The following is a 14,410-nucleotide window of genomic DNA, read 5'->3' on the forward strand; positions in this document are numbered from 1 at the left end:
GAATCTCAAAGAAGACTCCGACTGAAGTAGATGCCCTGGCGACTGAAGTAGATGCCCTGGCGTACTGCTGAATCATTGTATATTATGATTGTTGATTTTGTCAATGTGTGAATATATGATGTGGGGTTTCATTTTGATTCTAATACAACTCCCTTTGATGTGTAGCCAAAAAGACCCAGGATGGCCGTGGTCCCAAGCCCATATCCAATACACTGGAATTATGGGAACACGTGCCACCAAAGAAAATTTAAACATAGCTACTGTAGTTATGCATGGAGCTGAGGTATTCTCAAAGCACGAGTGGGGCTGGGACAGTAGATGGCTTCCACTCCTGAAAGGAAAAGCAGGAAGAAAAATCCAAGTAGGGTGTAGAATGATCAACGGATCAGCCCATGAAAAGGTCACATCCATGATAATATCCGACACTTCTGGAGACCCAATAACAGAAAAATCTTGTGCCACTGACAAGTGGGATTGCTGGTACAATTTTACTCTGGTGGAGCCCACTGTTGTGGCTTGTATATGGCAACAATACTGTAAAGGGCCAAGGCTGTCAAAACAACACTGTACAGGGATGTCATTCCAGTTCAAAATAGACATGATTGAAAATGATGATCCTTGGAGCCATGCATTGTCACAATATAGTGTAAGCTTTGGAACACTACAAAACAGAAGGAATTTAAATTTATCCACTCTAGTTATACATGGAAATGAGGTATATTCCAGAGATGAGTGGAGTTGGGATGACTCTCTTCAGATGGCTAAACTTCAGGCCATCCCAGGACAGACAATACAAATTGGCTGCCGAGTGACTAATGGATCTACTTATCGTCGGCCGACCAAAATTAGAACAATCTACACTGACTCTTCCAGACTGAAAAATTATAATACCGAGTGTTACAAAATAACTGAACCCAATTCGGATTGTTGGTATAATCTCACCTATACCAAACCTATAATTGTGTACTGTCTTTGGGGTTTCAGAGGCACTGAATTACTCTTTGAATTTATGATTGACACGAAGTCTCTGCCCCCACAAATGTCTGGAAATGCACCGACTTGGCCTCCCATTAGTCTAACTCCTTTCATCTTCAACGCAGGCCCCTACATAATTAAAAAAACAGGTCAGCAACAAATGCTGTTTAATCCATCATACTCCCTCAAACGAGTGGAATTAGCAGTGCAGACTAATATTTCTGCAATTAAACCTACCTGCTCACCATTCCTGAATACATCTTATGCAGGATGGTCAGCATGGTTACGCAAACGGACTCCCATCTCTCCAACACAATCAAGGAGAGATGTGACCGGTGCCTTGGGAACAGGACTAGGAGTCTTAAACAGCATAGATGCTGAAATATTTGCTAATAAATTAGCCACAGTAACCAGTGACTTAAGTGCATTGAAACACCCGTTACAATCTTCCCTTTCAGCTCTGGGAACTAACCAATTGCTCTTATCAGACATGCTGCCTCAGTGGGGAGAGGTAAATAAGAAAGACCACCAGTTGATTGCAAATGCACTCGGCGCTGCCCAAAATAATGTTTCTCTAGCTCTTAGTTGTATCCAAGCCCAACTGTGGATGCAATCAATAGTAGCTGCAATAATACGGGAAGGTGAGGCAGGCACCTTGCCCACTGAAATCCGAAAAGTCATTTGGGATAATGCAACTGAATTTGAGAGAAAATTCCAGTCCTGGTGGCATCCAGTTAATTTCACTTATAACCCCACTGACGGCAGAGTCACCGCTTTTGTTTTAACAATACACAATGCTTCGGTATACACCATATACCCAATCATCGCGTTAGGGTTGAATCACAATGGTACCATACTCTATCCTTTAGAGCATAGAGTATGGGCCCAACGAAATGGGAACAAATGGCAAACTGTTGATGTCAATGCATGCATTGTACGAGAACAGCAAGGATTCATTTGTGAGAGTAATACTATCAAGGCTCAAGACATTTGTCTTGACACTGAACGAAATGTTTGTCATTTTGAAATACAACCCAATGAAGCCCCTGAAACCGTACTAGTATATATTGGGAAAGGATGTGTTTGTATGAGAACCCTCTGTGATTTTTTATTAGTAGATGACATTATTGTAGATATGAGCAATTACTCAAATATTTGTGTTTGTAACTTCACTAAAATTGTAGGATGTGACTTCAATTATTCAGCTCCTGTTACGTCTTATGAACTGCTACGATCTAACTATACATTGTATCAAGATTTACTACCTACTCGTATTGGAATGAATCTCACATTGGTGAGGAAACTGTTGCAACACGATGACCTGGACCAACTGCTAAAACACATCTGAAGAAATGGACACAGAACTCTCATCAGTGTTCATCATGATGCTGAGGAGATCTACCATGTTTTGGAAAGAGTGAAGAAAGACGGAGAGAGAACACCATTGGTGGGACACCCTATTTGGATGGTCACCAACAGCAACAGGAGTTCTATATAGGATGCTTCACCCTGTAGTTGTTTTACTAATGCTTGCTGTATCGTGTCTTATTTTAACCATTGTTTATATTTTAAGCTTTGGATTATGATGAGAAATTTGTCTCATCTAGTATCCCCACAAGATATGTGTATACTCGACGATCCTCATTACCAAAAACATATGTGATGCACCCAACACATTGCAAATATCGTGAAGCTTGAGTGACTATAGTCACGAGGTGGATTATGTGGAGTAATTGCTGGAGGTGACTTAGACATTAGACTTAGATTTACGATTTCAAGAAAGGCACAGCACTGAAGAAGCTTTCCGGGTGGAATGCAGCTAGATGCAAGGAATCTATCCCACAGGAAGTTCCCTAAGCCTGCAACCTTGGATGTCGGCAACATCAGGGGAGCCTGGTGCGCTGACTCTAAGGAGAGTTGTCCAGAGGAAGGAGTGGTGTGGAGATACCACGGCCCAGCTCTGAGATAAGGAACTCAGAAGAGCACCATGGCACTGATAAGCTGCATAATTGATGCCCTGAGCCAACAAGCTGTCATGATTTTGACAAAATGCTCTCCTTTTCGTAAATTTTGCTCATTATAATGTCATTATAATACTAGAACACACTCCCATCTCAAAACCTACCCGCCTCCAAGGTGAGACCACTCCTCACTGAGCCTGCGCTCTGAATTTTTCTGAGCATGTACCTTTAAAACAAAGCGAGAAAGTTTTACACCAATCGTAACAAAAGTATGTATGACTAGAGTCCCTCAAGCTCCACCTGAAAGGTAAAAGTACTATAAATTGGCCTAAGAGAGAGGGGATGTTAGGGAAGATACCATCGTGTACTACTCTGACCTCTGGGATCAGTCGACGGGCTGAGCCTCTCTTCCCCCTAATCGGGACACCTTTGGGTAAGAATCTAACAGTTCGTTATACCAAGTGCACACCCCCCCCCATCATCGTGCGAAACTTAGAAACCTCTATAGAGTCACTTTTAGGTCCTTTGATGCATCTGTGTTATCCAAAGCTTTGGTATTTGCATGTGCCTTGAAGTCAGTGAAATTATCACCAGTAATCCAAAGAACCTGTGTGTCTGTTGCTTTAATAAATTTCTTTGATTTATTGGTCTAGCGTGATAGTGGTCACTGAATGCGACCAGAAACTTTAAGTGTGGCCGTGATAGTTCATGCAGCACGACTAGATGAAAGGTGCCTACGTTATTTGTGAATCCGTAATCGTGATAGTTCAGTGCACTGAACGCGACCGCACCACGCAGCCGCTCGCTCACTCCCCCCTACCCCGATGGGATGGGGGAGAGAACCAGAGGAGTAAGAGTGGAAGAAAAAAAAAAAACCACTCCTGGGTTGAGATAAAAACAGTTTAAGAATTGAAATAAGGTAAAATGATAATAATATAATAATGATAATAATAATAACAATATATAAAGCAAGTGATGCACAATGCAATTTCTCACCATCAGCCAACCGATACCCAGACAGTTCCCGAGCAGCGATCGCTGCTCCCCAGCCAACCCCCCCCAGTTTCAGCTGGATGGCTTTCACCTCTGCAAACTGACTCGACTCCCCTTCTCCTTCAGCACTTTCTGCGACTTGTCCTATAGGACTCCATACAGCAGCTTTCCACCTCCAATGCTTTCCCACAAGACGACAGGACCCATCAGTGAACAGGGCATATTGCTTCTCATTTTCTGGCAATTTATTATACAGTGGGGCCTCTTCAGCACGTGTCACCTCCTCCTCTGGTGATATTCTGAAGTTTTTCCCTTCTAGCCAGTCCATGATCACTTCCAAGATTCCTGGGCGACTGGGGTTTCTTATTCGAGCCCGTTGTGTGATCAATGCAACCCACTTACTCCACGTAGCATCAGTTGCATGATGTGTAGAGGGGACCCTCCCTTTGAACATCCAGCCCAGCACTGGCAGTCAGGGTGCAAGCAGGAGCTGGGCTTCATGACCAACCACTTCTGAAGCAGCTAGAAAGCCTTCATATGCTGCCAATATCTCTTTCTCAGTTGGAAGACAGCGGGCTTCGGATCCTCTGTATCCCCGACTCCAAAACCCTAGGGGTCGACCTCAAGTCTCCCCTGGTACTTTCTGCCAGAGGCTCCAGGTAGGGCCATTCTCCCCGGCTGCGGTGTAGGGCACATTTTTAATATCCTGCCCTGTCCGGACTGGCCCAAGGGCTACTGCATGAACTATCTCCCGTTTAATTTGTTCAAAGGCTTGTTGTTGCTCAGGGCCCCATTTGAATTCGTTCTTCTTCTGGGTCACTTGGTAGAGAGGGCTTATGATCTGACTGTAATTTGGAATATGCATTCTCCAAAAACCCACAACGCCTAAGAAAGCTTGTGTTGCCTTTTTGCTATTTGGTGGGGACATAGCTGTTATTTTGTTGATCACATCCATTGGGATCGGACGACGTCCATCTTGCCATTTTATTCCTTAAAACTGGATCTCCTGTGCAGGTCCCTTGACCTTACTCTGTTTTATGGCAAAACCAGCCTTCAGAAGGATTTGGACTATTTTCTTTCCCTTCTCAAAAACGTCTTCTGCTGTGTTGCCCCACACAATGATGTCATCAATGTACTGCAGATGTTCTGGAGCTTCACCCTGTTCCAGTGCCATCTGGGTCAGTCCATGGCAAATGGTGGGGCTGTGCTTCCACCCCTGGGGCAGTCGGTTCCAGGTGTACTGAACACCCCTCCAGGTAAAAGCAAACTGGGGCCTGCACTCTGCTGCCAAAGGGATGGAGAAAAATGCATTAGCAATGTCACTTGTGGCATACCACTTGGCTGCCTTTGACTCCAGTTCATATTGAAGTTCTAGCATGTCTGGCACGGCAGCACTCAGCGGCGGTGTAACTTCGTTCAGGCCACGATAGTCCACTGTTAGTCTCCACTCCCCATTAGACTTTCGCACTGGCCATATGGGACTGTTAAAGGGTGAGCGAGTCTTGCTGATCACTCCCTGGCTCTCCAGTCGACGAATCAGGTTATGGATGGGAATCAGGGAGTCTCGGTTGGTGCGATATTGCTGCCGGTGCACTGTTGTGGTAGCGATTGGCACCTGTTGTTCCTCAACCTTCAGCAACCCTACAATCGAAGGGTCCTCCGAGAGACCGGGCAAGGTGGACAACTGTTTAATTTCCTCCGTCTCCAAGGCAGCTATACCAAAAGCCCACCGGTACCCTTTTGGGTCCTTGAAATACCCTCTCCTGAGGTAGTCTATGCCAAGGATGCACGGAGCGTCTGGGCCAGTCACAATGGGGTGCTTCTGCCACTCATTCCTGGTTAGGCTCACTTCAGCTTCCAGTACAGTTAGCTGTTGGGATCCCCCTGTCACTCCAGACATACAGATGGGTTCTGCCCCTCTATAATTTGATGGCATTAGGGTACACTGTGCACCAGTGTCCACCAGAGCCTTCTACTCCTGTGGGTCTGACGTTCCAGGCCATCGAATCCACACAGTCCACTAAACCCGATTGTCCCTTTCCTCCACCTGGCTGGAGGCAGGGTCCCTCTAGTCCTGGTCATAGAATTCGTTGTTCACTTCCTGTAAATGTGAATCAAAAGTCCCTTGATTAAGATCGGAAGTAAACTTAGCCCTCTTACTCTGTCTGGGGAACTGCTCACTGGAAACTGGAGCTGCAATTTTCCTGGGAGAACTGCCTTTTGTAATAGTTTTTCCTTGCAACTCATACACCCGTGCCTCTAGGGTCGAGGTGGGTTTTCCATCCCACTTCCTCATGTCCTCTCCATAATCACGCAGGTAAAACCACACGGTGCCCCGTGGTGTGTACCCTCTCCATCCTCTCTCTTGAGCATAAGGACGTTGACTCCTAATGGCTGAGACACTGGTCCGTACAGGTGGGGAGTAGGACAGATCCTCTCTGAGTTGCTGGAACTCTCGGCACAGTTTTTCAGACAGTTTTTCCACAGCCGAGACACAGGCCCGTAGGGAGGAAGAGATACTTTCCTCATATTCCCGGAGTCAGCCAGCCACTTCATCCACCGTTGGTGCCTCGTCATCTTTCCAGGCCAGTATTGCCAACGAGTTGGAATATGATGCTGGTGCGCTCCGTACCACCTTCCGCCACATGGGTCGTGTGCACCTCACTTCATCTGGGTCTTTGGGTAACTGCTCATTGTTCAGGCCACTATAAATCACCTCCAGCACACCTAATTCCCTCAGGTACTGGATACCTTTCTCTACGGTGGTCCATTTGCCTGGGCGATATATAACATCTTCCTTGAAGGGATACCTTTCCTTCACACTTGACAGAAGTCGCCTCCAGAGGCTGAGCGTTTTTGCCCCTTTTCCAGTTGTTTGTCAATGCCCCCTTCCCTGGAAAGGGATCCCAGCTGCTTGGCTTCCTTACCCTCTAAATCCAGGCTACTGGCCCCGTTATCCCAGCATCGGAGCAGCCAGGTGATGATGTGCTCGCCTGGATGACGACCGAAATCTTTTCGCATATCTCGCAGCTCACTCAGGGATAGGGATCGGGTGGTTACCATCTCATTTATGGGTTCTTCCTCCTCTGTTTCTCGTGATGGCCCTGATTCATCTTCATCCCTTACTAAACGAGCCGATTTTCTCCTGTTTTTTTTCTTCTGTATAGGGGCAACTGATACCGGCGCAGGTTGATTCTCTGGTTTAGCCACGGTGCCTGTCACTGGGGTTGGAGTGGCTGCAGTACCTGTGGTGGGGGGTTGAGTAGCCGCAGTGTCTGTAGCTGTGGTTGGAGTAGCCGCAGTGCCCGTGGCTGTGGTTGGAGTAGCCGCAGTGCCTGTTGTTTTGTCTTCAGATCCAGAGACCCTCTCTTTCCCTTGACGGTACTGAATAGTGTTGAACAGGGCTCTATAAGCATGGGCCAGTCCCCAGCATGTTGCAATGAGTTGTGTCTCTCTGGAGTTGCCAGGGTGACAACATGCTCTTTCCAAATACTTTACTAGTTCTTCAGGATTCTGCACTTGTTCAGGGGTGAAGTTCCAAAACATGGGAGGTGCCCACTGCCCTAGGTACTTGCCCATACTATCCCACACACCCTGCCACTCATAACTCTCCAGCCTTGGGGCAGATCTCTGGATGATATTCTTAAATTGCTTACTAACCTTTGTCAAAACCAAAACAATATTCCCAAGAAGTATCAGTAGAAGTATCTTAACTGCCCAGGGATGTTCAAAATACTGAAAACTTTCTGTAATGAGGGAGGAAACATTATAGAAGAAGGTAGTGAAGGTGCCATTCTGTATTTCCTCCACAACAAACGTCTCCGAGGAAAAGATATAATTGCTAACACTCTCCATGAGGTGGTACCCGAAGTACAGTGAGGACTTGTGTATGAAACCCAGATACAAAACAATGCTCAAGGTCAGGATTTTGATAAGGAACCTCCCAAGCAAAACATCCTTAATCACTGCAGAGCATAGCACAATGCACAGACCAACACCAAGCTTTAACATGCACAGCCAAGAAAAGAACATGGTACAGATCAGATGAACTAATATCATGACCAGCAACTGTTAACAGATTCCTTAATACACTCTAGTTAATCTGTTATTATCTCAAACCCTTTGAGCCCCACGTTGGGCGCCAAAAAAGACTGTCATGGTTCAACCCCAGCCAGCAACTAAGCACCACGCAGCCGCTCGCTCACTCCCCCCTACCCTGATGGGATGGGGGAGAGAATCGTAGGAGTAAGATTGGAAGAAAAAAAAAACCACTCCTGGGTTGAGATAAGAACAGTTTAAGAATTGAAATAAGGTAAAATGATAATAATATAATAATGATAATAATAATAATAATATACAAAGCAAGTGATGCACAATGCAATTGCTCACCACCCGCCAACCGATACCCAGACAGTTCCCGAGCAGCAATCGCTCCCCCCGGCCAACTCCCTCCAGCTTATATACTGAGCATGACATCATATGGTATGGAATAGCCCTTTGGTCAGTTTGGATCAACTATTCTGGCTGTGCCCCCTCCCAGTTCCTTGTGTACCTGGCAGAGCATGGGAAGCTGAAAAGTCCTTGACTAACATAAGCAGTACTTAGCAACAGCTAAAAACATCAGTGTGTTATCAACATTCTTCTCCTACTAAATCCAAACCACAGCACTGTGCCTGCTACTAGGAAGAAAATTAACTCTATTCCAGCTGAAACCAGGACAATCCCTCTGCAAGGCCTCTTGTCCTTCAAGAGAGTCAGCAGCACTTCCCAGTTTAGTATCGTCAGCAAACTTGCTAATGGTGCATTCAACTCCTGCATCCAGATCATTGATAAAAATATTGAGCAGAACTGGCTCTAGATTTGAGCCCTGAGGAACACCACTGGTGACCAGTTGCCAGCCAGATGTAGCCCCATTCACTACACATCTTTGAGCTCTGCCCTTCAGCCAGTTCTTCACCCAGTGTACCATGAACCTGCTCATCTCACGATTGGACAACTTGTCCAGAAGGATACTGTGAGGGACAGTATCAAAAGCCTTACTAAAATGACCAATGCCTGGGAAATTGAAATCTCCCATAAGGACAAGGGCTACTGATCTAGAGATTTCTCCTAATTGCCTATAGAATAACTCATCAGTACTAACATCCTGGCTGGGCGATCGGTAGCAGACACCCACTACAACATCTCCTTTGTTTTCCATCCCCCTAATCCTCACCCAGAGGCTCTCAACCACACAGCTCTAACCTCTCCCTTACATATAGTACAGCTCCTCCACCTCGCCTGCCCTGCCTGTCCCTCCTGAACAACCTGTAGCCCCCCATCCCAGCATTCCAGTCATGGGACATTTCACCAAGTCTCACTAATACCAAAGACATCATAGCTCTGGGAACTGACCAACGCTTCCAGTTCATCCTGTTTGTTTCTCATACTGTGTGCATTGGTGTACAAGCATTTCTGATGTATTCCTAAACCCTCAGTGCTCCCTGGAGCAGCATAAATGCTCCCATTAGCATTGCCACCCTCAGGCGGTGCCATGCCAACCCTTAGCTTACCTTCAGCTCTTCTGATGGTATCCCCTTCCCCCATCAATCCTAGTTTAAAGCCCTCTCAATCAGTCATGCCAGTTTACAAGCAAAGTGTTTCCCCCATCAGGACAGGTGGATCCCATCAGGCCCCCAGATGTCTCTCCCAGTCCCCACGTTTTAGGCTGTTTTGCCTGGGGCTCAGTGTACCTGTGTGATTGCGCTGTGCATCCCTCTGAGCTCTTTCGGGGCTGCAGGCACTGCTTCATGGGCACTTTCTGCTCACCTCTATGTGCACTGGGCCTGCGCTTTTGGGTGGCTGCAGGCCCCTCTGGTCTCTCTCCCTGGTTTCGTTGAACTTCTCCGCACTTGGATGTGTGCCTTTCCCCAGCTGGCATCGCAGCCAGGCTTTTTCCCTGGGTGTGCACCTTCCCTTCCAGGCTGACTGTGTCCAGCAGTCTCAGGTTGCCTGTGGCACCCACCTCCCCAGGGAGCAGCTTGCCAGGGGACCCAGCACCCCGCCCGCCCTGCTACCCCGATTCCCTGGGCAGCCTCCTGAGCATCTGCACATGCTGCTGAGGGGGCTAGGAGGCCGGTCCCGGCTGCAGCCCCCGCATGTCTGTGCCATGGCACGGCATCCCGTCCTTCCCGCCCACCATTTTCTCTATTCTCAGGTGAGGTGAAGTGAGGAGCCGTGAGGCAAAGCAGTGGGCAGCTGCCTCTATCCCCCTCCCCTTCTCAGATGCCCTTTGCTGCCACTGCTGCACGGTTATTATTATAGTATATGGCTGCTACCTCCCCCCGCGCCGCTCACTGCTCCGCGGCTGTGCAGCGCCTTGGCCCCACTCTGCGCCTGGCCGCCGTCCAAGTCCCTGCTGTGAGGGCGGCACCAGGCCCCGCCCGCGCGGGGGGACACTAACGGCCAGCGCACCAACAGACGGGCACGCCAACGACTTCCCCTCCGCCCCTCAGCCTTCGGGGGCGCTAACGCCCCCCGGCCTCGGCCCTGCCCGCGGCTGCGGCGGCTGGCGGATCATGGCCCGCCGCTGGGCGGGCGCTGCCCTAGCTCCCAGACAGCTGGGGAACGTGGGGCTGCGGATTATTGCAGACTAAGCAGTCTGGCTCAGCAGCAGCGGGCGGGGGGAAGCAGGCGGGCGGGCAAGTAGGGGGAGTGTGTATGTGTAAGGAGGGGATGGGAGAAGGGGGTGAGCTGACAGCCAGCCAGCTACCATCAGAATTAGCTCATTGTTCAATATAACCAGCACTGGCAGCCAAAACCCATCCTGAGAGAGAGGGTGACTTTCCCTCAGTCACCCCCACCCCTTTTTCTTTTTTTTCTTGAAGGCTGCACTCTGGAAGAGGTGCAGTCATTCTTCCCACACCCCCTACCCTCTCTCCACTCCCCCAACTATAAATTCCATTCTGTAGCATGCTGCCCTTTTTTTAATCCACATTTGTGTTTCAGATCATGTAGAAAGGACAGAAAGTAAGCAGGGAGCTGGGGCTTTTGTCTGTAAGTATATGCAATTCCAATCCACAGTTGTGTTTGGGGTTTTTTTGTTTGTGGTTTGTTGTTTTTTTTTTAATTAATTCTCTCTTTCTTTGTTTCTTTTCCTTTTGCCCTTAGCTGGACTTTGCTGCAGCTTGACTTCCCCCCCCCCCCCCCCCCCCCTTTCAGTGCGCATTTTCAAATAGGCTTTCTTAAAGAAGATTAGAAACGTACAGTATATATATTTAACTTTGTCTTTATCCTTTAAGGCTGGATTTCTAGGCTGGGGATTTTTCTGCACGCATTCAAGGAAAGATGTGAAGTGGTTTTCTAAATCTGTTGGGATTTTTTTTTTCCACTCTTGCAATTCAAAAACCAAACACCAAAATGCATTTTTTAACATAATGCACTTTGCTTTTTTAGCATGCATGAAAGGCCTCAGATTGGTTTTCCATCTCTTTTCTTCTCCTTTGTAAAATGAATCTCCCTCTTCTCCACCCTGTCACTGGATTTCTCTCAGGCTGCTGGGGCTTATGTTTAGAAAGCTGTCATTCTTGCAACAGCCTTCTGCATTTTTGCATATGCAGCAGTTAAATTTTGGGTGTTTTTTTTTTTTTAAAAAAAAAAAAAAAAGCATTTTGGTGTACATTTAGCAATGTGCTTTCTTCCATGTTCCTGTGTACACCTATAGATATAAGTTTGCAATTTTATATCTAATCTGTATGTATGTGTTTGTATGTAAATATATGACTCATACCTAATAACATTTCATACATACACACTATAGGTAAGAAATATATAATCAGTAGAAGAGAACTTTAATTTTTGTCACTATATGAAAACTGATAAAGGAGTTATGCTACAAATACAGTCAGTTAAGAGAGTAGTAATTTAAGGTGCCATTTAAATGAGATAGCACCTACTCTTTTTTTCCCCCTCCCTGTTTAAAGTAGGAGTGTGTATTAGTGGAATAAAGGGAGAGAAAACTGTAGGTTATGTAATGCAGTGTAATTTCCAAAAATGCCTGCTCTCTGGGCCATCGTATTGTGAAAGCCTGAAACTCTTGTACTTGTTTCTTAATTGTGAAACCCCCAACACTTTGTAGTATGCCTGGGAACAATGGATCACCTTTATGGTAAGCATAGGATGATGAATTTTTGTCCACTTAGGTGATTTTTAAGTGTGTTAACCATTAGGTACAGTGCTCTTCAGGGAGGTATGAACTGCTAAGAATAACATAAGGGTTTGTAAATCCAGGTACCAGGGATTCCTTTGTCCTATATTTAAGCCTACAGACCACTGAAGTGCAGATAAGCATGACAGAAGATCTGGTTAGAATAATTTGCATGACTTTAATCTTAATCACTGAAGCTTATACTTGGCTCAGTCACTATTATACTGGCAAAAAGCCTTTAAAATGCGACACGTGGAATTACATGGTTTTTTTCTTTTTTTTTTTTTTAATTATTTTCAGATTGTTCTTGTGCTACTTGAGAGAAACTGCAATCCAAAGACTTAACAGAATCTAAAAATGGTAAGAGTTAGTTGCTTTAACAAAGAATCAGTAATTTTTTATATAGATACAAACCTTCTTTCCCCATTCCCAACACCCATTTATAAATATGACCCACATAAAACATACTTTTTGAGATTACAGGGAGTTGCTATACAATGATTGATGTACTTTGAAAACCTCTGTATATTGGATCTTTGATTTTCATGAGGTTTTTGAATAAAAAGCTGGAATCCTTTGTGCAGTAAGGCTTATTTAATTAGCTTATTTAAAAAATGAAAAGTATTTAGCAAAGTATGAAAAATACACATAACACATGTAGGAATACATACAGACAAAGCAATATCCAATAATTTCACCTCCACCTTCCCCCCCCCCCCCCCAAAAAAAAAAAAAAAAAAGAAGAAATAAGTCATTCCATTTAGTAAATGAAAAAGATTTAATGATATTCTGTCAGGGAAGTAAATAATATGCCAACTAATTTTTCTTATTATTTAATAAATTTTCCAGAAGGATAGCCTTTCTTTGTGGTAGGAATCTGTTCCAGAAAAAAAGGATAGGCCTCAGCCTAACTGAATTTATAAACACTTAGTTGGAATGTATTTATTGAACAGTACTGCAGCAGTTATTAATTTCCTTCACTAGTAATTATGTTTATATTTTTACCAGTTTGCTGGCCCATTTTTTTATACTGTGAACTGCTACTGCTGTTGAATACCTAATTTTAATGATGAAACATTATACATCTAAACATTCTCTATATGAGGTATTCTTCGAGAATGGTTATATGTCTCAGTCAGCAGAACAAAGAAAATAATTTTTTACGAAAAGGGTATGTAAGGTAAGCAGAATTAGGTAGATTAGATGCTCTGTAGTCATATAACGTTCTTGATTGAAGATGCAACTATTACTGAAGTATGTCTGAATACATATATTGACATAAATGTGATATATTTTGGGTGCTACATCATACTACTTTCATAGTCAAAAATCTGCTAATTTCTACAGGGACAACAGTTCGTCTGAAGTAGCATTGCATAGGGTGTGCATTAGCACAAAATATTTTCCAAAGTGTGAGGCTCTCAAGGACATAGTCTTATAAAAGTGGGGTTAAATTAATTGCATAAATTATTATAATTGTCTCAGTCTTTGGAGTTGTTTTGACTTGGGGGAGGGGGATGAAGCAAAGAATGTTTAAAATAAAAAAATATGTAATCTATTATATAGCTTTTTTCCTGTTTGGCTCCTTGTTTTATAGCATTCCTATCTGCAAAAATAAACTTGCAAATTCTGGAGTTTTAGTCTATTTTGGAATCTACTTTTACCAAAATGCTTTGCTCATCCATATATAAATGAATAGTTGGGGGTGGGGAATTAAAAGGGAAATGATTCACTTAAATTTTCTATTCTGATTTTCTGATTGTGTTTTTCTATTCACTGTGAATAGGAAATCATGTTAAAATATATTCTGTTCACACAACTGTGGAATACTGGATAAGGAAACTTTTCCTACCAACACCAAAGTGACAATGAGCCCTCATTTTGAGATGGTATGCAGGCTGTTATGTGAAATATATGACAATCTATGGAATTAAGTATTATTTCAAGTTTTGTTAGGCATAAAATAGACATTGATTTTTACCAGCAGATGGTTCATAGATTGAAAATCTGATCAACAATCACAAAAAAAGTGGAATTAGGGATTTTCACAACAAATAGAAAACTTCAAAACCAGCCAAATGAAATTTTAATTTATGTTACACTGCAGAACTAACAATAGGAAAACTGAATAAATTGGTAATTACATTTGATTTTCTGCATTTGGATAGTTTTAAGTTGCATTTTATGTTCTGGCCTGGAGGCTGGCTTTACAAAACTTATTTCACTGACTGCTACAGGAACCTTGCTTTTGTAAATGTGATTGTTGATCAGAATTTCAATCTAAGACAGACTAGAT

The 14,410-nt window shown here is 44.5% G+C and overlaps 1 protein-coding gene across 1 annotated transcript; it reads left to right on the forward strand.

Moving 5' to 3' along the window:
* Positions 1-373: 373 nt before the first annotated feature.
* Positions 374-2,561, forward strand: LOC142596420 (uncharacterized). The gene is given in 2 exon segments (XM_075725523.1): positions 374-2,407; positions 2,409-2,561. Coding segments are annotated over 2 exon segments (2,187 nt in total).
* The last annotated feature ends 11,849 nt before the right edge of the window (positions 2,562-14,410 follow it).

This window comes from Pelecanus crispus, chromosome W (genome assembly GCF_030463565.1).
Source record: "Pelecanus crispus isolate bPelCri1 chromosome W, bPelCri1.pri, whole genome shotgun sequence".
Taxonomy (NCBI): Eukaryota; Metazoa; Chordata; class Aves; order Pelecaniformes; family Pelecanidae; genus Pelecanus; species Pelecanus crispus.